General features: G+C 39.0%; 2 protein-coding genes across 10 annotated transcripts in view; one reads left to right on the plus strand and one right to left on the minus strand.

Moving 5' to 3' along the window:
• Window positions 1-25,101, minus strand: part of ess2 (ess-2 splicing factor homolog) — a 779,665-nt gene that overhangs the window by 659,898 nt on the left and 94,666 nt on the right. The window lies entirely within an intron of this gene.
• The window catches only part of setd1ba (SET domain containing 1B, histone lysine methyltransferase a), a 38,788-nt gene that overhangs the window by 6,224 nt on the left and 7,463 nt on the right, over window positions 1-25,101 (plus strand). For 4 of the 9 annotated variants that reach the window (XM_073914119.1, NM_001045134.2, XM_073914120.1 and 1 more), the window contains 10 exons: window positions 2,635-2,756; window positions 4,853-5,875; window positions 12,113-12,823; window positions 16,671-16,841; window positions 16,937-17,030; window positions 17,689-17,888; window positions 18,681-18,756; window positions 18,854-19,237; window positions 19,848-21,218; window positions 23,260-23,435. In XM_073914119.1, coding sequence (XP_073770220.1) covers window positions 2,635-2,756; window positions 4,853-5,875; window positions 12,113-12,823; window positions 16,671-16,841; window positions 16,937-17,030; window positions 17,689-17,888; window positions 18,681-18,756; window positions 18,854-19,237; window positions 19,848-21,218; window positions 23,260-23,435 — 4,328 coding nt within the window. The remainder of the gene's footprint in view (window positions 1-2,634; window positions 2,757-4,852; window positions 5,876-12,112; window positions 12,824-16,670; window positions 16,842-16,936; window positions 17,031-17,688; window positions 17,889-18,680; window positions 18,757-18,853; window positions 19,238-19,847; window positions 21,219-23,259; window positions 23,436-25,101) is intronic. The other 5 variants (XM_073914123.1, XM_073914122.1, XM_073914121.1 and 2 more) reach the window with 4 other exon arrangements.

The raw sequence follows: 25,101 nt of genomic DNA on the forward strand, positions 1-25,101 counted from the left end.
AACAAATGCATAATTTATTCTTTCAAGCTTTGTTTCTTCCGAGCTTATCGGAGTTCTGTTGCATGGTTGTGCTCTATTGATTTATTTAACTCTAACTGGCGAGGAGGTCTGAAAATATTCTGAGAAGGTCTTTAAAAAGTCTTAAAAAGGTATTGAAATTACCTTTAGGATTCCTGCATATACCCTGGATATTTTTTATTTTGCGATATATATTGCAATATGAATACAATTTCACCAGATGAATGATAAAAAATATATACAAACTCAACATTGCATAAATCTTGCGAAGTGTCTATATTGCAAATTATCACATTGCAACATCAATGCTGAAAATATATAGTGTAACGGCCCTAGTGTGTATAGTATAAAACTTTAAAGATTTAAAATTTCAATGATTTAGTATTTTGTAGCTGCACTATGATCTACAGCTGCACACTATAATGTTTCAGCATCAATATCATAATGTTTGCATCTGCAACAGTCAAATTGCAGGATCTGCAATGTCGAATCAAGATTATGGTTAACCAGGAGAGAAAGCGCTCATGTAATTGTAAAGTTACTGAAATGTTTGTCATTTGTAAGTGTTTTAGGGCTTGTGATTGTGTGAACATTTCAAAGCAGGTAAATCATTTGGGCACAAGAATTACACTGTTTGTAACTATATAAAACTTTAATTGTAATTGTGCCATGCTTTTGTTCACAATTTGTGTACCTGAATACTGCTAGACTCGTAGTTAATTTTACTTGCATTTTTCCTTTACTGTATTAATAAATACTTTTGATGAATTTATTGCATTTTATGCGGATACACTCCACTACAAAATTTATCACAGTCTAAAATAATAGTTTTTTATTCCAGATGTGCTACTCCTGTCATCTGGTGAAAATGTACTCAATCTCGCAATATGTATCGCAAGAAAAAAGTATCGCAGTGTTTGATTTTTTCCAATATTGTGCAGCCCTACTATGATCTTTAAATATAATAATTTAATTTCATAAAATTATTCTAAATATGCCTAGATTATTATTATTTTTTTTTTTTTTACAGTTGAATGACATTTTAGTATGTTTTCGTTAAATCGGGGTAATAATGTGCAGTATAGGGATGCACCGATATGGATTTTTTAGCCGATTCAATAACCGATAACTCTTAAGATTTGGAGGCTGATAACCAATATATTACCTGATCAATATTTCAAAATGTTTTATACAGTAAAAAATATTATACAATAAACAACTGATTTTATTTTAAAAACTTAAAAGTGTAATCTGATCTTATGAACTAAATAGCCTACTCAAAGCACAAAGCAATAATTTGAAAGGTGATTATGTAGATATATTCACCTGAATCAGCATGCCAAAATAAATGATTTCCTTTTCATTGCATAGTAAATTAACATGCAACTTGACTGTTGCACAAAAATAATAGGTTAAATAACAAAATGGAACTTTAGTAACAAACAAGTAAAAAAAGTATGTTAAATGAAATGAAAATGAAAGAACTAAGAAGTGAAACCAGCTCAAATGTTCTTGAATAAAATGTGTTACAGTAATATACAAATATGTAGTGTGCCAAAATGCATTTGGAGAGGTGTTTTGACAGTTCAGAGGCACCGTACTACCGAAAAGCTAAATAAGATAATATTAATATTACTTTAAAAAATGCAGCATAAATTCGTTCCATTTGGTGTTTTAGATTCTTTTGAACATGATAAACATAACTTGTGCTCGTTATAATCATTATAAATATGCAGATCAAACTAAATACAATCTTACATCAACAACACAAGGGAAGCAATAATAGCAAATAATCATATTAGTTTACAAACAACCCAACGAGTTGTTTAGCACGTGTGCATCGCTGCTATTATGTTTACAAATAAAATATTTTTCCTGAGGCAATTTAAACCAAATATACAATGAAACTATCAAATATGTCTTTGATGATATGGTTTCTTACTGAGTTATTAACGCACAGCAATACCACACAAAGGACGGACTTTGAAGAAGGCAGGCAGTTCTGTACAATTACATAATCTATCGGCTTAAAGATAGACACAAAGGAATATATTTTGAAGAAAGTTGAAAACCCATAACTATTGACTTCCACATCATAGATGTCGACCTAATTTTTACATGGAACCGAGAACAATAACATTAAAAATAGCCTTTATCGGCCAATATTGATATGGCCTTCGATATTTTGTGCATCCCTAGTGCAGTTGTTATTGTTTGCACAAGACAAAATTGGGTTTTAAATTGAACACATTCTAATGTACAGGGAATAAAGCACAAACCTTTAGTTTGTATAGTATTTATTGTTTTTATAATCAAAAAGCTTAAATTTTACCCCATATGTGGCGTAAACAAACATTTAAGTTTACAAAACATACCATTTTAGTAATTACTTTTAAATCAGACCTTCTTTTTCCTTTTTTCTTTCTTTTTCTTTCTTTTGTTTCCTTTTTCTTTCTTTCTTTCTTTCTTTCTTTCTTTCTTTCTTTCTTTCTTTCTATTTAATGCCTAGATGCCTACAAATAGTCACAACATGTGTATTTCATTTAGATGTAGTGCACGTTGTGTTTGACTTATCATGTTCACCACAGCAGAGTTCGCTCTCATCCATCTGTCCAGGTGAAAATCGCCAGAGGTACTTCCAGCGTCTTATCAATGGAAGTTATACTCCGCTCACTCTTCCAGTCGGTGGCGAAGAGGCCTGTGATGTTTCTCCACGCAGCTTGGCTGAAGCCCTGATGGTAAAAACCCAAACATTATTCCATTACATCTGACATTAATTACACAATACATTAGAACACTTCATATTTTACTACAAAGACATTATTTGTATAATGCATTGGTATTGCATGGTATTACATATTCAGAAACATAAACTTGTAATGTCAAATCTTTTGATCTTTGGTAAGAATAATTCAGTTGGTTTGTGCAGCCGGTTTAAAAACAATAACCTTGTTTAGTTAACAAAAGAATAGTATTTTTCTTTTCTAATCTTGCAGTGTTGGGGTTTGTTTTTAATCATTTGTGACTTGAAGTATTTATATGGATCTGTTTAACAAAGTTTTAACAGAAATTGTATTTAACACTAGTGCGCCATACACCATGCTGTGAGTCCCTTTGTAACAGAAACGTCTTTATCTCTAATCCAGTTTATCAGTTCAGCAGGTGGTTAAATGGACACCGGCTGAAAAGCACATAATAACTGCTACCAGCAGAGAGCTGTAGACTATTACAACATGCACTTTGAACGGTCTCCCCTCAGTTATGCCCATTATCTCACAAGGGGGCCGTATTGAAAACAGTGTCATCAACCAATGTTTATACAATGTATTTGATTAGCATGTAAATGGTTAAAGAGGTCCTAATGTGCTTTTATTTTTTTAGATGGGAGATACCATATAATATAGCTGTCTCAGAATGTGTTTGTAATGTTTGTGCTCATAATTTCACAAAAATAATTCATAACACTTGACTGGAAATGCTCAGTTTTGTTTAACGTCACTTTAAATACAAATGAGCTTCTGCTCCACTCCCATTTTACAGAAGAGGGCGGAGTTTTTACATCTTGTGCCTCAGTTACTCCAGCAAGTACAGTTTTAATGCCTTGTCATTTCAAACTCCTATTTAAAGTGTTTTTTAAATGCACAGAAAGCCAACTGCCCTTTTATTTGACAGCCATTACGTAATGTATTGCATGTTAGGGTTTTCATTAAATTCAGTGTTGTTGTTCTAAAATTATTTTAAACAGGGGTTAAAATACTTTTTAAAGTTGCCTGATCAGGCCAGGTCTTTGATTTGGTGAAACCTTGCATGTGAAATGAGCAACAACCAATGCAAATTAACCAGGCTTGCTCCTAGAATTAGAGATAGTTCTCTCAAAAATGAAAATTGTCATCATTTACTCACCCTGCAACTATTTGAGTTTCTTCTTTTGAACCCATAACTATTGACTTCCATATCATTTTTGTTCATAGTATATTATTTTCAGTTCAACAGAAGAAAGAAACTCATTAAGGATTATAATCACTTGAGGGTGAGTAGGGGGGTACTCACACTATGCTATCCAAACTGTGCCCTGGCACATTTCTCGGTTCGTTTGAGAAGTGTGAGTGCTCTGAATCGGGCTCAGGCATGGTTTAGTTGGCCGGCCCTGGCCCGGTTGGAAGAGGTATGCCAGAATGTGGTTCACTTGGGCTCAGTTTCAGAAACTGAAGACGAGACGTGACTTTTAAGGAACTGTTTAATATGTGTTTATTAATCATTCTTACTGTTTAATGAACGCAAACTGTCGTATTAAAGACGCAAACCCCTCACTTGCCGACAGCTGCACCTTTAGCAAACCTCCTAATACTTGTAGCACGAGGACTTTATGATTGTTTATGAGCGTCAAAAGTGGCTGATCTGTTCGGCGAAATATTCACCGCATCCCAAACGACTGAAACAATATAACTATAGAAATCTCCACTGTGCTGAGCGAAAGCGCTTACTGAATAACGCTTTATTGATGATGTAAGCGTACCCAGGCCCGAATGTAATGTGAGTGTGGGCCGCTGGGAGAGATGGGAAGGGTGACAAGCGTGCTTCAGCCTGGTTCAAGGCAACTGTACATAGTGTGAGTACTCCCTAAATAGTCAGTAAATGGGTGAACTGTCGCTTTAAGAGAGTTCAGAAATAGTGATTTGTGCTTTGTACCTTTGCAGATCTATCCAGCAAACAATAAACAAAATTAAAATTGTAAAAACAATTTGATAAATCCATTAGAAATGGTTCGCCCGGGGTTTTATTCACAGAATGGTTGGCACTTTGAAATTCAGAAGTTGGTCTGTTGTGTCCGCAGGCTTGCGAGCCCTCCAGAAGACTGTTCGAAGGCGGTTCGTCTGTAGTCGCAGGCACAACACCGAGTGGCACCAACACACCCATGTCCCTGGATACAGCCTACTCCAGCCTAAGGCAGGATACGCCCCAGTCGCAAGGCACCCCGCACACCCCACGCCCATCAGGCACCCCGTTCTCTCAGGACTCCAGCTACTCCAGCAGGCAGGGCACGCCAGCGTTCCAAGCCAACCGTGCCGAATCATCAGGAGGCTACAAATCGAGGAGACATGAAACCAAATTCCAGGATGCCTACAACCGTAGACCAGAAAGGCGATATGTCCATGGACCCACGCAACGTGGTAACACAGAACAGCCGCCTAGTTTTAAGCAGCATCAACCACCTGAGCCGCCATCGCCTGCATTCACGCACACGCCGCCGCCACCTACCAGTGCAAATTTTAAAACTGCTTATTCCCAATATCAACCCCCAATTCCCCAAGAGTACACAGTAGCCTCCTACCACCAGCCTGTTCAGCGGGAATTGGATTACAGAAGACCACCTCAAGCTCCGCCTCCCCCAAGCACTGACTTCCTGCCTGTCAGAGACAGACCCACAACTCCACCAATCCCTGAGCCTCCTCCTGCTCCAGAGACCCAACCAACGACACCTCCGTCTTCCACACCAGAGCCCTGTCCATCGCCTACCCAAGAGTCTGAGCGTAACAGCCTAGACTCCCGTATAGAAATGCTCCTGAAGCCCTTCCTGAATGAGCGCGGAGACTCGGATGCTGAGGTGCGGATGGATGGGAGCCCGATCTCCTCCTCGTCATCCCAGCTGTCCCCAATCCCACCCCAGCGACCCTCGCGGCCTTCAAGCACTGGTCTGGAGGACATCAGCCCAACTCCGCTGCCTGATTCAGAAGATGATGAACCGATCCGTGGTACTGCTTCACTGTTGGCAAACTCAAGGGGTATGTCACCCACCAACATGCACAGTAAAAGCTGTGTGGGAGAACCACGGACGGCCATTGACAAAATGGACACGGTAAGATTTGAGCTGTACTTTATTGTTGAGTCACATTTATTTGAAAAACAAAAAGTTTATTTAAGGTGAAAAATTTATTCTGCGTAGATTCAGAGACATTTAAAAGGTTTTACTATTCTCTACTAATGCGAGAATTTTAAACAGCAGATGGTGCTGTATGATTCACAAATAGCAGTATTCTGCTTGCATCCAATTCCTTACAAATACCACTTGAACATAAAATAATCATTTAATAAAGTTAGGAATGGTTTGAGCGAATTACAAGTGTTCATATGAAGCTGTGTTTACATTAATCTTGTGACATAAAAACCTACTTGCCTGACTGAACGCTCAAGTGCTCCTCCTCATGAACATTCGAGTGTAGGCGTAGAGTGCCATCTGCTGTTAAAAACTAGCCTAGCGCGCAATTTGCTATTAAAAACTAGCCTAGAGTGCCATTTGCTGTTAAAAACTGTACTAGAGCGCCATCTGCTGTTTAAAACTAGCCTAGAGCGCTGTCTGCTGTTTAAAACTAGCCTAGAGTGCCGTCTACTGTTAAAAACTGGCCTAAAGCACCATGTGATATGAAAAAACTAGACTAGAGCGCCATCTGCTGTTAAAAACTAGCCTAGAGCGCCATCTGCAGTTAAAGACTAGCCTAGAGTGCCATCTGCTGTTTAAAAACTAGCCTAGTGTTATCTGCTGTTCAAAACTAGCCTAGATCGCCGTCTGCTGTTAAAAACAAGCCTAGAGCACCATCTGCTGTTTAAAATATAGCCTAGTGTTATCTGCTGTTAAAAACTAGCCTAGAGCGCCATGTGCTGTTTAAAACTAGCCTAGAGCGCCATCTGCTGTTGCAACCTAGCCTAGAGCGCCATCTGCAGTTAAAAAATAGCCTAGACCACCATTTAGCCTAGAGTGCCGTCTACTATTTAAAAACTAGCCTAGAGCTACATCTACTGTTAAAAACTAGCCTATGGCACCATCTGTTATTAAAAACTAGCCTTGACTGCCGAAAGCGGTACCCGAAATGTAGCCCAAAGTGGCTTCTTTTGGGAACTTCTCGCTAACTTATTATATGTAATTTTTAAAGAAAATCACTTTAGGTAACTAAAGTAAATAAGTAAATTAGGCAAGTAAATAAATCTCTAAACAATCCAATTGGTAATGTGTTAAACGATAGTGTAACAATGCTGTCTCAAAACTACATAAGGTTTGCCCAGAAAGTGTCTAAATCTGTCAACACACAACAACAAAAAAGTTGCACGAAATCGCTAAATTGATAGCTGCATACTTGCTTATTTTCTAACTCTTACTACTCTTCTTTATTAATTTTTTGGGTTGTCCGAATTGCAAAGAATAACATACAAATGTTGTTATATTTCCTGCTGTTTTGTTTTGAAAATAAATATCTCATTGCATTGTTAAATATGATAGTATGAATTGCTGCCTGGAGGGTTTTAGGACCCAGGAGAATTGTAGGAATCAACCGCACCAATCTTCCTTTAGAGCGGCCCCCTGCTTTCCCTTTTGTTTCACATTTTAGCAGTAGAAGAAGTTGTGCAATCTGACTGCAAACATGTTTTGCACCATTTTTTTCTTAAAAGGCAAATTCTTGAGGCTAGTTTTCTGAATGTATAAAAGCAGCGTTTTGTGGCGCATATTTGAACCCATTTATATAATAATTTCCATGTTTGCTTGATGTTTTGTAACTTGACTGTTTGTGCCACATCAGCAGAAACACATGAAATAAAAAAATAGCAAGTTTATCCTGGCACACTTTTAAGTCCTACATGTTAATCTGCACCAAAAAACAGGCTAAGCATCACATTCCATAGCAAAATTCAACCATCTTCAGCGGTTGCAGGAAGCACATAAACATTCAGTGCATGATGAGGCTCTCTTGTAAATGAACTGGTTTGCATTGCATCCTCCAGCGCTGTATGGCAAACCCATGAAATATGATCCTGCTTTGAATGCCGCTTATGTGCAACACACTTTCACTTCCTCTTACACGTCGTTCAACACAAGAAACAATGCTCAGCCGTTAACTTGCTTTTGTGCGGTACTTCCTGCTTAAAAAGCTGGACCGTCAGGATAGTGCTGTTCTTATTAAATCACCAAAGCCATCAGCTGTATTGTCAGAGGCTTGGCTGAAAGAGATTGGGTTCCTACATTGAAGATGCATCCAATGAAGAGTTTCAAGAGGGATTTTATGACTAGTGCACTATTGATAGACACTACTAAACTGAGTGATACCTCAAGACATGCAGTTTCTTAAGGAGATGTGTGCTATTTCTTTAAATTCTCTTTTTAGTACAATGGAAAAGAAGCGTGTGTGTGTGTGCGTGTGTGTGTGCGTGTGTGTGTGCGTGCGTGCGTGTGTGTGTGCGTGTGTGTGTGCGTGTGTGTGTGTGTGTGCGTGTGTGTGTGTGTGTGCGTGTGTGTGTGTGTGTGTGCGTGTGTGCGTGCGTGTGTGCGTGTGTGCGTGTGTGTGTGTGTGCGTGTGTGCGTGCGTGTGTGCGTGCGTGTGTGTGTGTGTGTGTGTGTGTGTGTGTGTGTGTGCGTGCGTGTGTGTGCGTGTGTGTGTGTTTTGTACATAAAGGCGCAATCCCAATTAGGGTTGTGACGATAGACGATAGTATTGTGTATCAATGATACCTATGACGATTTTTAAAGACGATATTTAGCTCGTTTCGCATTAATGTTGACCAATTACTTGTTTTAATTTCATTGTTGAATAAAATTAATAGCATTATTATTTTTAATCATCATCATTATTAATAAATGAACTAAAAATAATTGGACAGCTTCAGCTGTTCACATCAGCATCACTTGACGACACCTTCGGATAAAAATGAATTATTTCGATTGCTCTCTTGCGCTCTCTCTCTCTGTAATTAGTTTGCAATGTTGTGGCATTAAAATTATAGACTAAATAACAAAACTTCAACGAACAAATCTTTGTTAATTTATTTAACTAACAAGTTAAATAAAACGATTTTTAAAAATGGAAAAACTGAAGAGCAAAATGAAAGAACTCTGAAACTAGCTCTGGGATAGAACGTGTTGCGGTCGTCCTTTATAACAGCACCCTGCAATATTCTTTCTTGCTTTTACAAAAAAAGTTTTAATATGCTTTTATATCCGTTAATAATACTCTGTTAAAATTGCTGGGTTAAACTACTTTTATTGGATGTATGGCCTGTTACAGTTGATTCAAATAGAAAAAATTAGATACACAATTAATGGCAAAACAGAGGATTTCTATACAGCTTGGCAACCATTTCTGTTGTATTTAAAAAAATAGCTTTATGTATACCATATTGCATATTTAACCCTGTCTGTATCTGACATCCCCCCCCCCCTCTTGCTTTTAAATGATACAAACTTATCTAATAGTGTATTAAAAAAAGAAATTGTGTGATATTTTACATTTAACGGTAATGGCCTACTTGGGTGTCATTTGTTAATTTATTATTATTATGTATATGTATGTGTTTTTTTCTTGTTTTTTTTTTTGGTTTGTTTGTTCTTTTTTTGTTGTTGTTGTTTACTTTATTTCAATCTCAATATGGTTCAGAGAGTAAGGAATGTGTTTAATAACCACTCAGTGTTTTATTTACACTGTGAAAGTAATGTGTTGTGGTTTTTCTTTGCCTCACCTGTAATGCCTCTCTGATTGAGAATTGTCAATAAAAAGAGTTAAACTAAAATAGCTGGGTTAAAAATACCCCAACATATAACCCAACTATAGGTTATTATAGGTTATTTTAACCCAATGCATTGGGTTATTTTGATTAAATGTTATTTTTCCATTCTGGTATTACTTTTGAAGTACTACTATTATTTTCGATTTATGGCTATGTAAAATAACGAATGTCTCTGCTGGGTCCTAAAGGCGAGAATGACAGCTGAATATCCCAAATATGTGTATTATTTTCTCCCAAAAAAACTGTAGAGATGAACATGGTAGAGAAAGCGTTTTATCGGCTATGAAACGCGCGTTTGTAATATCATCAATAATTAGGAGTGCTGGTGAAACGAATAAAAAAAATATGACACCAGAGGTAATTTGATAAAAAAGAACTACAATATTATTATGTTCGAGCTTAAATAAACTTTACAACGCAGAAACAACATTACTTGCACATATTAATACAGCTGTTTTGTGTCAGTTGAATCAGTTAACTGTTAAAATTCTAAATATTAACCCAACTGGTTGAGTTATTATTAAATAGCCTAATAAAGGTTAAAATAACCCAACAAAGCACCAAATATGTTAACTCAACTATTGGGTAAAATAAATAACTCAACTCTAAAAAAAGTGTATGCATGTTCTCCTCGTGTTTGTGTGGGTTTCCTTCGGGTGTCCAGTTTCCTCCACAAGTCTAAAGACATGCGCTATAAGTGTATTAGGTAAGCTAAAATCGTCCGTAGTGTATGTGTGTGAATGAGAGTGTTTAAATGTTTCCCATTGATGGGCTGTAGCTGTAAGGACATCTGCTGTGTAAAACATATACTGGATAAATTAGCAGTTCATTCTGCTGTGGCGACCAGGACTAAGCCGAAAAATGAATGAATGATAAGAAGGATTTTGTAACTTATTCATTATAAATTATATAACAAACAAATTACAGGCAAAGATGACTACAAAAGACCAGAGATAAAAGTGAAATATTGGGGAGGAAATTTCGACAAAGTCTAAGGGCTCCTACACACCGGGATGCTTTTCGTTTGCGTTTATCGTCAGCGTTTTTCAAGACGTTTTTCCGGATTCAACCCCAAGTGATTTTCTTTGGCGTCGAGCAGAAGAGTATGCAAAATCGGTCCTTGACATTAGATGGCGCCACACAACTTTAAGCTTCTGACACCTGTTGTAACACAGAAGAAGAAGACAAAGTTGACACGCTTGTTGTTATGGATGGTTCAAGCAGCAGCTGCAGCTCTAGCGATGAAGAAATGATTATTGTTCATCAGAGCAATAAGCTGCTCCATGTTTATATCCCCTCTGGGCATCTTCAATGTGTACCCGCATTGACAGTTTTGAACTTGAGCACCTTCAAGTGCTGTTTACTGTAACTTCAGCAGCTCCGTGCACATGAACAAAAGTGCTAATCTGCGGTGTGTCAAAAAAAAAAAACTGAGCATGAGGCGTTTGTTTAAAAATGATTCTTTTGCGCCTGCCGTTTTGCATGTTGGTGTGCACGATCACATTGACGTCTTTTATTTAGTCACGTGGCGTTAAATGTTGACGGGAAACGTGAGCAAAGAACGTCTTGTTGTGCACGGGCCTTAACAGTATTCACATACAGAAATTAAAGGATCTAATGCAGTGGTTCTCAAACTTTTTTCATCAAGTACCACCTCAGAAAAAAATTGTCTCTCCAAGTACCACCAAAATGAGCAGTATTGAAATACAGTAGCGCAGTAGGCCCAGTAAAGCAGCTACAACTCTGCACAGTTAAAAAACGTTGCAGTTTACCTCAGAAATGTAGGCTATATGTCATATATGACATATTATATACATCCTTTTTAATACATTTTTGAAATATATGTAGCATGTACATGACATATTTCATTTCTCCGATTAGCACTAGAAGGAAGCCTGCGTACCACTAGTGATACACGTAACACAGTTTGAGAACCACTGATCTAATGTACAAAAAAACACTACATTGGCCCAAGGTATTCGGCGCGCCGAAAAACGCTGGCCGCTGGCCTTAAGAAAGCCCTGCTTTGGCCTGATTAGGCCCCGGAAGTGACAGTGGAAACGCGCCCTGGCTTGTTCGCTTTAGGCGCGATAGTGGAAACGTGGCTAATGAGGCCCACTACTGGGCTGCGGCTCACCGGTTGAGAATCTCTGCTTTATCAGATGATATTTACCATTTGAAGTTGCGCCATCCAGTGGTCACAATTAGAACAGCAGCCTCTTTTATTGAAAAATTGCAGCTCGTTTTATACTTTACAGAATCATCTCGTGGGCCGGATTAAACCTGTTTGCGAGCTGTATGTTTGACACCCCTGGTCTGGGGGGTCGAATCGAGATTGCAAACTTTTTTCGATTTATTGTGCAGCTCTAAGTCACAGGCCTTAAAAACACATGCAAATGCCGTTGGCTTCATTATGATTAAACTTTGCGGTGACTGGTCAACTCTCAACTCAATATTGTGACTTTTGTTGATGCTCACATTGTGAAGCTGATGCTGAACCAATATATTGTGCAATGCTAATGTCTTTTTTTTTTTTTAAACACAGGGTCATCAGTCTTCAGGTGAAGACATGGAGATATCTGACGATGAGATGCCTGGCACGCCGATCGCCAGCGGGGACTGTGACAAAAACATTGTGGTCAACTCAGCATTGTCTCTAATACAGACCATCCCCATGCCTCCACCAGGGTTTCCCCCGCTGCCCCATGCGGCTGGTTTCCCCCTACCGCCGCACCACCTTCCACACCATTCAACCGTTTCCCACTTGCCTAGCCATCACCCGATGCTCCACCCACTGCACTCTTATGGCATGATGCATTTTTTACCTGTAGATCTGCTTAGCTCTTTACCACAGTTGCTCCAGATGCCCTTTCAGATGCAGACTCAAATGCTGAGTCGCATGGCACAGAGCCAGCATCCGTACGCTTACCCGTACCCTGCTCCCAGTGCCAATCCTGCCGCCATGCCATTTGGGGGTCCGTATCCACCATTGTCAGTGGTTAGCGCTCCTGCAGACACGCTCCATGGGCAACCATGGCCACTACCCAGCATGCCCCAATTTAACCCCGCTGTTCCCCCACCTGGCTACGAGCCCCAGAAGGAAGACCCGCACAAAGCCACCATAGATGGAGTGCTGATGGCTATCGTCAAAGAGCTGAAGGCCATCATGAAGAAAGATCTCAACCGCAAGATGGTGGAAGTGGTGGCCTTCAGGAAGTTTGATGAGTGGTGGGACAAACAGGAGCTTTCGGCAAAGGTAAGTGCTAAGGATGTCACTATACTCAATCGATGCTTCCCAAATCGCACCGTTAAACACTATTCTACGCCACTTTGTAGTATAGTAAAAGTATATGAAGTGTACCAAATATAAAGTGCTGGATCGGTTAAAACGTGAACGTGCCTTTCCCTTCAAACATTAGCGGAGGTCAGGGGATCATGGGATTGATCATAACACGAAGAATACTATCACTATGGGCAGATTTTCACAACAATACCACAGTATACCATGTGCTGTGTGTGTTCCTGTCATTTTTTTGACGATTGTAAGCACCATTTTGCAAACTCAGCCCTGTTTTAAATGTTACACGATACACGTTGAAGGATATGTAAATGCTTTTGGAAATGAGTCATAACAAATGCAGCAAATTTGGTTTTCAAGCGATTGAAGTCGTGCCCGGTCTAAAATCAGTGACAAGTTGATTTGTAGCTTTCAGAGGTATTGCGTCCCTTCATTTGTAGTGTTGGCTTGTGATAGAGTGAACACAAATGTTTTTATGATTTTCCATATGTAAATTTTTGCATCTGACATATTATAATACAGTCTGCGGCTAACACATCCATTAGGATTGTATGCAATAATGTTATTATTATAATAGCATCCTAAATATAAAACAAACACTATTTTCTAATGTTATAAGACAACAGTTGCTTATCTGGAGAGAATTTGAAGGATCTATTTTTAAATGTGAATATATATATTTTTTTAACATATTTTTAAAATCTAAAGTAGATATTAAAAATCCAGTTACTGCATGATTTAGATGAATCATCTTTTAGCTGTCGATAGGGCGAAGCAGTGGCGCAGTAGTTATTGCTGTCGCCTCACAACAAGAAGGTCGCTGGTTCAAGCCTCGGCTCAGTTGGCGTTACTGTATGGAGTTTGCATGTTCTCCCTACGTTTGCGTGGGTTTCCTCCGGGTGCTTCGGTTTCCCTCTCAGTCCAAAGACATGCAGTACAGGTAAATTGGGTAGGATAAATTGTCCGTAGTGTATGAGTGTGTGTGAATGTGTGTGTGGATGTTTCCCAGAGATGGGTTGCGGCTGGAAGGCCATTCGCTGCGTAAAAACTTGCTGGATAAGTTGGCAGTTCATTCTGCTGTGGCGACCCCGGATTAATAAAGTCGACAAGAAAATGAATGAATGAATAGCTGTCAATACTAAACTACTTAGTCTGTTCATTTTAGTGTATTAATATTTATCTTAAACCATTATATAATCTTATGATATTTTTAGATACACATTTATTAATTTTATTGTGTAGCCTGGATTAGGCATAGGGGCGGTATAAGATATAAGACGGTATGATAACCTTGGATAAAAATATCACGGTTTCATGGTTTGACAGTATTTTGATTACTGCTCCAAAATATATTCTTTTTGCGTGTCTGGGTAAAAAACTAAAACTTTTTTCCCATTGAACTTTATATATTTTATTTTTTAGAAACATTTAAAATATTTTGGAGCAGTAAACATGTCATGATAAATAAAACCTCTTCATTAGTTTCTAAAACGCAGATTTCTTTACAATTTAAAAGGGCATTTTTAGATATCTTTTCTGCTGGAGATACTGTTGCCCTAAAAAAGCATAAATAGAAAATCCTACATACACTGTAGGAACATAGCAGAAACTTTTGGTGGTTTTAAAACCTTGATTTTTTTTTTTTTTTTAAACCACGGTAAACCTTGAAAACGGTTATCATCCCATGCCTAGCTTGGATATTTTTTGGCGGTACAACGCTTATGATTAATATTTAATTGTATTTTGTATTCATTTAATTTGATGTCTAGTCTGTGGTGTTTATTGTTTGTCCATTCAGGACACTCTTAACAAAGAGATTACAAATCACAAGAGTTTTTCCTGATAACAGAAAAGAAAAAGATTTTAGATTTTCATTTAGTGTGTAATTTATTATCATTTATGTATTCTATTGTAATAAACATGTATTCACCTTATTCTTCGACGACGAGCGGGTTTAGTCATTTGAATCTTTTTGACTCGAGACTTCCGGTCTCATTCACTTCCATTTATTTTTAGACATTATAAACTGCTCGTTTCGCTGTTTGATGTTGCATACTTATTTTTCCTTATTATATCATTCTACTTGGTCTGTATAGTCATGCAAACATTTGTTTGTAGAGCAAGTAGTTTGACCGTTTTCTGCCGTTTATTATTCCTAGTCATTTCTCCCATAGGCGACTAAATCGGAAGTTCTAAAACAATAGCGAAAACAGGCGCACTTCCGCATTTTAGAATAAGGTCAATAAAAGGGTTATTTATAAACTAGGGATGTCACTATACTGGAATTGAATACTAATCGATACTTAAATTTCAAAAACGTCATTTTCCCATCAACATTTGAGCTCATTTTTAATCAGAGCTGATTTGGCATTGTGTTCACATGCTCAACAGAAATGACTGTGATTGGCCGTGAAGGTCATCAGTTCACTGAACTTACCGCTGTTTATGGAGTGTTACCACAGATACAGCGACACTGGTGCATTTTAAAGACTTGATTCATCAGATCGCTCAAATTTCAGCTTATAAACAAACCAGCTGATCAATGTGATTTTAAAATGCTCCAGTGTCCATGTATCTGTAGTTGCACTCAGTCAACAGAGGTGACTTCGGTAAACTGAAGACTTTCACATTAGAGTTGTAAACCTAGACTGGTCTCACGGTTTAGTTCAGTAACTATTATCATGCCATCGATTCGGTTCAATTCGATATCTCGGTGCATCACAGTGCATTAACAATGCTTTTTATACACAATTTTAGATTTTACTTCACAGCACAAGAATTCTTGTATTTAAAATGTATAATTCATAAATACATTTTCTACGTATTTGTAATACAATTATGCCCTTTAATACAGTTAGCTATATGACCTGTACCTTTAATTTTACCTGCTCAAAGAACCTGCTTACTCTTTTTGAATATATCAAGCAAAACTCGAGGACATGCACAGAACAACATGAGCATTTAAAGCAAACAAACGTAAATATTATCTCGCTTGCTTTTTGAGCATTGTCAAGCGAGTTGTTTAACTCTTATGATTGGTCACACGCTCAACAGAAAGGGCTGCGATTAAGGTCCAATGCTCTGGCGCTGTTCACTGATGAGTGACACATAAACAGCAGCGGTGATCACAGCTTATCCATGATAGACAAAGAAGAGAAACTCGTTCTGCAGACATGCTCATGTCTGGGTCCACAATCCACAAGTATTGCTGGAACTGCTGAGAGGAGAGGCAATGTGTGCTTGCTAAGTAGTTGGAGTGTTTTCATTACTTGTACTTGCCTCCCTCGCCATAGTAAACAACCACAATATAGCGTATATGAGATAAAAGTCAGTACATAATAATCGGCTATGATCTATCACTGAACCAGTACCGAATTATCTGCATGGCGGTGCACCGGAAAAACTATTCATTTTGACACCCCTACTTCACGGCCAATCACAGTCATTGGTGTTGAGCATGTGAACACGATGGCAAATCATTGGTGTTTATGAACGCGCTCAAATTTTTCCGGGAAATGGACAATTTTTTAATTTCAGTATTGATTGGTATCATATCATGACAACCCTATTATAAACAGTTTTTGCCATGTAATAGCCATTGACGCTAATACGGCAATAAACTCCAAATTCTCCTGTTTAATCTTGTTGCAAAATAAATGTTAACTAATTCCAGAATTGAATGTTCTTGAAGAGTTAGTCCCATAGAAAACCACCACTTGCTAAGTTACAGAAGTGCTTAACTTGAAGGCATGCCATTATACAGGCAGAATTATCTAATGGTGTTATGGTGTTTTTGCACATGCAGGCTACACTTACACCTGTGAAAACAGGTGAGGGCAAAGACGAGGAGAAAGAACGGGCCAAACCCAAAGAGACAATGTCCTCGCATTTACCCTGGAATAAGGGCGAGGGTCTGGGCTTTGAGGGAATGGGTCTCGGCATCGGCCTGCGTGGCATTCGATTACCGTCCTTTAAGGTATTAGAACACTACCTGGTGGTGTTGTTACTTTTTTTTAAGCATCATTATACCTGTAAGTTGTTCATTATTAATCGCTGCTCATTCGTTTGCAGGTTAAGAGGAAACAGCCCCCTGAACCGACATCCACCAGTGACAACAAAAGGGTCCGGCCATCCACACCTGTCGACGATGAGCTGGAGGATGAAGGTGCGTTCTTGATACTTACCGGGTTGATTTGTGAGGTTATTAGGGTAGCTTATTCCCACTTAAACACTCACAACACATTTAAAGCCACTATATGTCATTTTCACCTCTAGAGGGTGTGTATTTAGTACAAAAATGGGAATTGGGGTCTTCATCATCCCACAGGACGCCTGCGGAAGTCATGTTGATAGATGAACTAAAGTTTTCAACGCTTAATATTATGGTAGCATGAAGCAGAGGAATGCTGGAAGCTGTCAAAGACAGGAAAGCAGTATATCTATTATTATGCCACAGTCCAACACTTTCGGTTCTTCTGCTCATGATCTCGTGGAGAAGAAGCAGTGCAGTTTTATCAGACTGAATAGACTTTAGGCTTCTGGTATGATGCTGCTCTGTGCAGTCTAATAAAACACACAACATAATAAGTCCTTGCTGCTCTTTCACTGTTTTTTATAAAACCAAAGCAGAAATTGAGGATGTGTGATGGCATTAGCATGAACACACAGCACATGCTCCATGTCACTAGTTAAAATAACTTATTTCTTTGTATTTTAATATTCTTCGAAACATTTGGGATTGAGTACAAATATCAGCTAAATATAACAAAAATATTTAAAAAGTGTCTTTTTTATATATATATTAAGTAACATTTTTTTTCCAGAGTCAGAAAGAATGGGTCGCACGGACGGATCCAGAGTGGATCCAGCTGGTTCTTCTTCTAAACGAAGACCAGCCAGGCCTCTGGAGCTGGACAGCGAAGGTGAGGAGGAGGAGGAAACATCTGGTAAAGAGGAGTCGTCACTTTCAGATCATGAAGAAGAGCCAGTGGACGATGCATCTGAAAGGTTGTCCTCTGGCAAGGTGAGCACCATCTACAGTTCTTTTGTGACTTGGGGAAGTAATAGTACAATTGCATGAGCTTACAAAGATTCAAGGATTTGTTCACTTCCATAATAAAAGTTTCTCTCATAATTTAGTCACCACCTTTTCATCCACAATGTTTATTTCTTTTTTTTCACTTTTCATATCTGAACACCGCATCTTCCATGGTACTCAGTGGTTTGAATATCAGCTTAAAGAGGCTCTAAACAATCCCAGCAGAAAATAATGGCCTTGGTTAAACAATCAGTAGTTTTCTTTATCATCCCAGAGATTGTGCTAGACCAGCTTTTGTAGTTAAAATGTGCATGTTTTTATTTATTTTTCAAAATTAGCAAAACTTTTCATTAGATAAGACTAGAATTCTTTAGACCATAGGTCTCAAACTCAATTCCTGAAGGGCCACAACTCTGCAGTTTTGCTCCAACCCCGATAAAACATAGCCGATCTAACTGAGGTGTTTATGACTCTTTTGAACACCTCGATCTTTTAGATCAGCTGTGTTTGATAGGGTTAGAGAAAAACTGTGCAGAATTGCGGCCCTCCAGGAATTAAGTTCAGGACCTGTGATTTAGATCATTTTAAAGCTGCATTGAAACTGCAGATTGGAAGTTCAAACCACTGAACCACCTTAAAAGGTCATCACACTCCGGTGTCCTTTAAACTTTATTTTTGTCTATGATCATCAAATCTTAGTCAAGCGTAGTTATTATGCATTATATATGTATTATTTGTATTTGAACCAAATTTACAAAAGCAAACGTACCTTCTTAGGATTTGGAGGAAGAGGATGAAAAGAAGAGCGAATCGCACTCCAGCGAGAGTGAATCGTCTGACTCATCAGATGATGGTAATGATTTTAATGACTAGAGGCTGATGAATATTGTGCCCTTGTGTTCAGCTGTAATAACTTTGAGATAATAACCTTTACCATCTGCCTTCTTCAGAAGCTTCCAGCTCATCGTCCTCCAAATCTGGTTCTGATTCCTCAGGGAGCGAGAGCTCATCTGACTATGAATCAAGTTCAGAGGAGGAAGAGGAAGAGGAGGAAGAAGAAGAGCGAATAGTGGGAATGGATGATGAAGAGGATGTGGATGCACGAACCTCAACGTCTTCATCAACTACTTCTACTTCATCCTCTGATGAAGAGGAGGTTGTTGAGGTAAAAGCCCCCAGTACCCCCACAGGACCACCCCCAGAAGAGGAACCCAATGAGCTAGGCAGACTGGAGGCTGTAGATGAAGCAGAGATCGATCACAAACCTAGTATGGTGAGCTTAATCAAGACAAAAGTTGAGGAGGTGCGACCCCCTTCACCCAAAGGATTGCCAGGTCAGAGTCTTGATTGTTTTTTTTTTTTCTTAGATTGATTTTCCTTTAGACACTTATTCTGTTTTAAGTCATGGAATTATGTGTTTGCATGAGTAAATTAGCACAAAATAGTGGCATGAATTATACATAATTTGCATCTACTATCTCAAATAACTCGAGCTGAAAATTTGTATGGGAGAAAACATCCCGCGAGTCAACCAGAAGGCATGCAGTCAAGGGCTGTTTACATGGCTGTTGTGCTGCTGAATACATTGTACTGCTCATAGTAAATGTGCACTCTTAAATTAATTAAATCTTAAATAAATTAAATCTTAAATAAAACTTGCCGAGATCATCGTCTGATGTTAAAAATTTGCCTCATGCATGACTTTCTGTTAAGACCTAGCCAAAGCTTCATCTGCTATTATAAACTAAACTTAGAAAATTAATCTAGAAAGAATAGTGATAATTCAAAAATCTATTAATAAAGTATTATTAATTAAAGTATTCATATAATTGCATGGTAAAAATGTTCTGTTTTTGTAGCCTGATGCAATTGTGTAATCATGTAAATGTAGTCTGAGAATCATGTGTTGACGTCAGATGGTAATTACTTCTCATCTCATTCCAGCTGACGAACTAGACGTTGATCTGGAGGTGAAAATTCCAGTGCCCAAAACTGAAGCCAGTCTGGAGGAAGTTGGTAACTTGCGTCCACCAACCCCAACAGGTTCGTTTGCAGATAGTGATCAGGACACCCGACCAAAGATCCCCACAGAAGACTTCCCTAGAACCCCTGGTCATGAAGGCCCAGTTCCCCTAGAATCAGAGACCACAGTCCCTCGATCTCTTCCTACACCCTCCATGCACCTTCCACTTCCTCCAAGTCACGTTCCTGATCCACAATCCCTTCTTCCACCCCCTGAAACTTTGCCGGATATGCCTGTGCGTGGGCGCTTGCCTACAGAAGAGGACATCCCGCGAACACCCGGTAGAGACCTCATGGATAGAGCTCGAGGTTTGGGCAAGTTGCAGAGCACTGATACGGTTCCTGTCACACCAGGTAGTGACACTCCTCTAACAGGTAACAGCTTGAGTTCGCCACATATTCTCGGCAGCCCTTTCTCTTACCCCGCTCAATCCCCTGTGCTCAGTGCTGGCATTCCTCGGACTCCAGGTCGAGACCTTACTTTTGCTCCAGCTTTCCCTGACTCTGCTGGTTTATCTGCAGGCCTTCCTATTCACAGGAAGGCCTCGTCTGAGATCTTGGAGGAGAAGCCTCTCTTTAAAGAGCCTCTACTCAGTGCCTCTCCCCAGGCCAGCCTACCTAATAATGCTGCTTCTTCCCCATTCCCTGGTCCTCCCCTTCCTACTGCTTCACTTCCGGAGCCTGCTTTGCCTCCCCAAGGCTCTCCTCCTGCTTCAATAGAGAATTCCTTTCCCGCTTCTCCAAAAGAACTTCCTGTTCCAATGATAGATGTTCCTGTGCCCTTAGATGATACTCCGTCAAAGAAGAAACTGGTACGCTCTAAGAATAAAAAAGGGATTCAAGATTCTGAAGAGCCTCAAGTTACTTTAATAGAGGCCTCTTCACTTCCAGAGCTCCCAGTCAATAACCAATACCCAGACCTTCCTTCAGAATCCATCAAAGAAGAAGATGGTGAACCCGCATTCTCTGAGAAAGAAGAAAGCCAAGTGCCGACGATCATACCCAAGGTTGAGGAGACGTCTTTTTATGTTGAGGAACCAATTCAGAAGACGCGGCGACAGAGACGGGGCTGGCAGGAGTTGTTGTTGTCTATGCACTCGCCTGTCGCTTCACCACGCCGTCCCAGCTTCATGCCCCGCTCTGACTTTGAGGAGATGACCATATTGTATGACATCTGGAATGATGGCATTGACGAAGAGGACATCCGATACCTTAAGATCACCTACGACAAAATGCTTCAGCAAGATAATGCCCATGACTGGCTCAACGACACCCTCTGGGTCCACCATCCTCATATCCTTTACTGCTATGATCTCTGTTGCAATATTTGCAAACAGTAGTGTTCTGCATCAATTCTGAGTTTTTAACAGCAGATTGCGCTGGATGTTTTACAAACAGACATACTCTGCTTGCTTCCAATTCCTTACAAATACCACTTAAACGTAAAATCTTCAGGTAGGGAGTTTAAGCAAGTTTGTTCATCGTGAGTTATGTTTACATTAATCTTATGCACAAGTGCTCTTCATTGGGAGCGTTTGAGTGTATGGCTTAAAACTAGCCTAGAGAGCCATATGCTGTTAAAAACTAGCATAGATCCCATCTGTTGTTAAAACTAGCTTAGATCGCATCTGCTGTTATAAACTAGCCTAGAGCACCATCTGCTGTTAAAAACTAGCTTAGATCGCATCTGCTGTTATAAACTAGCCTAGAACACCATCTGCTGTTAAAAACTAGCTTAGATCGCATCTGCTGTTATAAACTAGCCTAGAGCGTTATCTGCTGTATAAAACTAGCCAAGAGCACCATTTGCTGTTTAAAAACTAGCCTAGAGCACTATCTGCTGCTAAACACTAGCCTAGAGCACCATCTGCTGTTAAAAACTAGCCTAGAGCACCATCTGCTGCTTAACACTAATCTTATAATCGAATCAGAAGAGATTAGCGATGTTTTTTTTTAAATGTCAGAATTGATTTCTCAGAAATATTTTTCACCACGGCTCTCTTAAATTAACATCTAGCTTTGTCAAAAGTATATTGCTGTGATTGGCTCCAGTGATCATCAAATTTTGCTCTTCATCAAGTGCTTACATGGACATGGCAGTGTTTGAAAGCCATGTCACATAGCTCATATATCTGCTTATAGATGTATCCTCTGATAGATGTGGCTTTCAAATGTGTCCGTGTAAGTTATAAGTGAAGAGCATGAAGAGAAGATCACTGGAGCCAATCAGCGATGTTAAAGAATTTGCACATCAGTGCTCAAATGTTAGCAGAAAAACAGAATTTTAAAAAATGTTATACCGATCAGTACCAAAGTCGACACTTTTGACAATCCTACCTGACATCACATTGAGTTTTTCTGTTGGTCAACAAAATTAATTGTCACCGACTTAAACACACTTTGAGCAGAATGTTTATCTCTCATGCAAAATGAGAGTTCACATAGAAATAACTGGATATTGCCCTCAAAATTTGGTAAATGTGAGCACACCTTTATTATCATGCCCTTGAACTTTAAATTATGTGTATTATGGTCTCTGTTTTTGTGTGTGTTTAAATTCTATTCTATTAAACATCAGTGTATAATTTTTATTCAATGGGGTATATGCCGTAGCATGCTAATAGGACTTTTAATTTGCCAGTAACCTGGGTTAAGCGCTTCCGGCAAATTAAATGCAAATGCAAAATCCGGTGCGTTTAAGGTCTGTTTTCTTTAAAAATCAGCGATCTCCACTGACTGAGTGATATCCGATTTAAAGTGAGTCTCAGATTATACAAGAAGCACTACGTTAAATTACATTTCCCCCGCCATATCTTTATAATATAAGCATTTATTTTACCCCAGTATATTTAATGGAGCTTCTGCGTTAGCCTGCCGATTCTGACGGGCATGTGCGAGTAAACAGCTTTTTGTCTCGTTTTACGTTTGAGCAACCAAATAAATGCTACAGTTTATTTAACTAAATGTATTTTAATGACATTACAACATCGATGCTGTATAAGGAACCGTATAAAATGGAAAAAAGTTCACAATAACAGGTCACCGGAAATGTATCAGCATGGGAACAGCACTAGCCCGGCATATACCCTAATAAAAAATTAAAATGCAAACCTGCAGCTTCCTTTTTGTGCCACTAGAGGTATAAAATTTATGCTTTTAGTGGCACCAAACACCGTAGCAAAATGTAACTGCTGTTGTTCTTGATGCTGACAATTGTTTCACCTACCAATTGTACAGTGTTCACAATAATTTCGAAGATTGATGATCTTTAAGCGCAGTATAGATGTGCTGATTTTTATTTTAAGAAAGTAGTATTTCCTTGACTCCTTTGAACCTACCAACATGGGCAGTGCAACAGGGGTGAAGAAGAAGCGGAAAGAAGATGGTATACGTGATCATGTCACGGGCTGCGCCCGCAGCGAGGGTTACTACAAAATCGACAAGAAAGACAAAATGAAATACCTGAACAGCTCACGCTTGCAGTCTGAAGAGCCGGATGTGGACACTCAGGTAAGCTGATGGAGCTTGCTCATGATTAATACTTAATTCACCCAAAGATGAACATTTGATCACTTGCCCTGAAGTGGTTTCATACCTTAATGATTTTCCTTTTCTCGTTGAACACAAAAGAAGATATTTTGAATAATGTTGGAAGCCTGTAACCATTGACTTCAATAGTATTAAAAACAAATGCTATTAAAGTCACTATTAGTTACAGGTTTCCAACATTTTTTAAAATAACTTATTTTGTGTTCAACAGGAAAAAGAAACTCAAACAGGTTTGTGAAAAGTGAATAATGAGTGGAGAGGAGACACAGTGATGAAGCCAATTATGGTATGGGGAATGTTAGGGGGCCATGATGGACAGAGGCCAGTGGGCAGATTTGGCCAGGATGCCAGGGTTAAACCCCTACTCTTTTTTTGAAGGACATCCTGGGATTTTTAACAACCACAGAGAGTCAGGACCTCGGTTTAACGTCTCATCCGAAAGACGGCGCTCACTGAATAGTATAGTAGGGCATTATACTAGGGCATTAGGACCCACCCAAATCACAGGTTAGGTGCCCCCTGCTGGTCTCACCAGCAACCTAGCTTTCCTATGTGGCCTTCCATCCAGGTACTGACCGGGTCCAGCCTTGCTTAGCTTCAGTGGGTGACCATGTGAGAGTTGCAGAGAGCTAGCTGCCGGATAAATCAAAATAAAAACAAAATGACATGAAATCACAGGCGATTGTCTTTTGATCGAGTGCACCTGAAAAGACATTCCTCATAGAGCTTAAGAAGCATACAGTCCTCTAAGATCTATATAATTTGTAAAATAAAGACTTGCAGGTTAAGGAAACAGCATAGGAGGTAGTTGCCGTGGGCTTTGGTGCAAATGAAAAGTAAAAAAAAATAAGTTGTATTTATAGCTAGATAGGTAACTAGATAGAATAGACAGAGATAGATAGATCTGTGCAGCAGCTGCCGATGAGTTGCACGCTGCAGATGCAGTCTGTGTGAAAGGCAAACGTCTGCGTGCTGCTTGCGTTGTGAAATAGACGTAATTGTGCCTTCTCTTTTTTTTTTAGTTCTTTTTAAGCTTATTTTAACACTTTTTGAAATCTGTTTAAATTTTAAATTCTTTGTTGTTTTTATTTCTTATACTTATTGTGTGATCATTTTATAATTAATTTAACCCTTGTCTAATGTTCAAACGAACTACTCTTTCGTTATGTTGGTGGCTGTATTTGCCCTATTGACTTTGATTATAAGGACATTTTTTGATTGCAAAGCCATGGCAGCATATACTCATGTATTCTTGATTGTTGGTGGTTATTCCTGTGGGGAGTTTCTACTGTTGATCATCAGTTGGCAGCACTTACACTTTAGATGTGCAAAAAGCTTTCTGGCATTTATATGAAGTTCTGTAAATTATATGGAGTAAAACAGCAGATGATAGCGTGTGTGCAGAAATACACTTACTGTGTTTACTATGTGAAGAGAGCTGAGCTGCTTATTTTAATTTCTCAGACATATCAAGGCAAGAGCTTAAAGGTCTCTCACACACAAACACACTATACTCTATATAGAAGGCAGAAAATACGCTTACAGATTCAAATAAAACAATTGACCTTCCCAACAGGATAAACCAGCAACAATCAAGAATACATGATTATATGCTGTCATGACTTTG

The sequence above is a fragment of the Danio rerio genome, chromosome 10, assembly GCF_049306965.1.
Source record: "Danio rerio strain Tuebingen ecotype United States chromosome 10, GRCz12tu, whole genome shotgun sequence".
In the NCBI taxonomy this organism is placed as follows: Eukaryota; Metazoa; Chordata; class Actinopteri; order Cypriniformes; family Danionidae; genus Danio; species Danio rerio.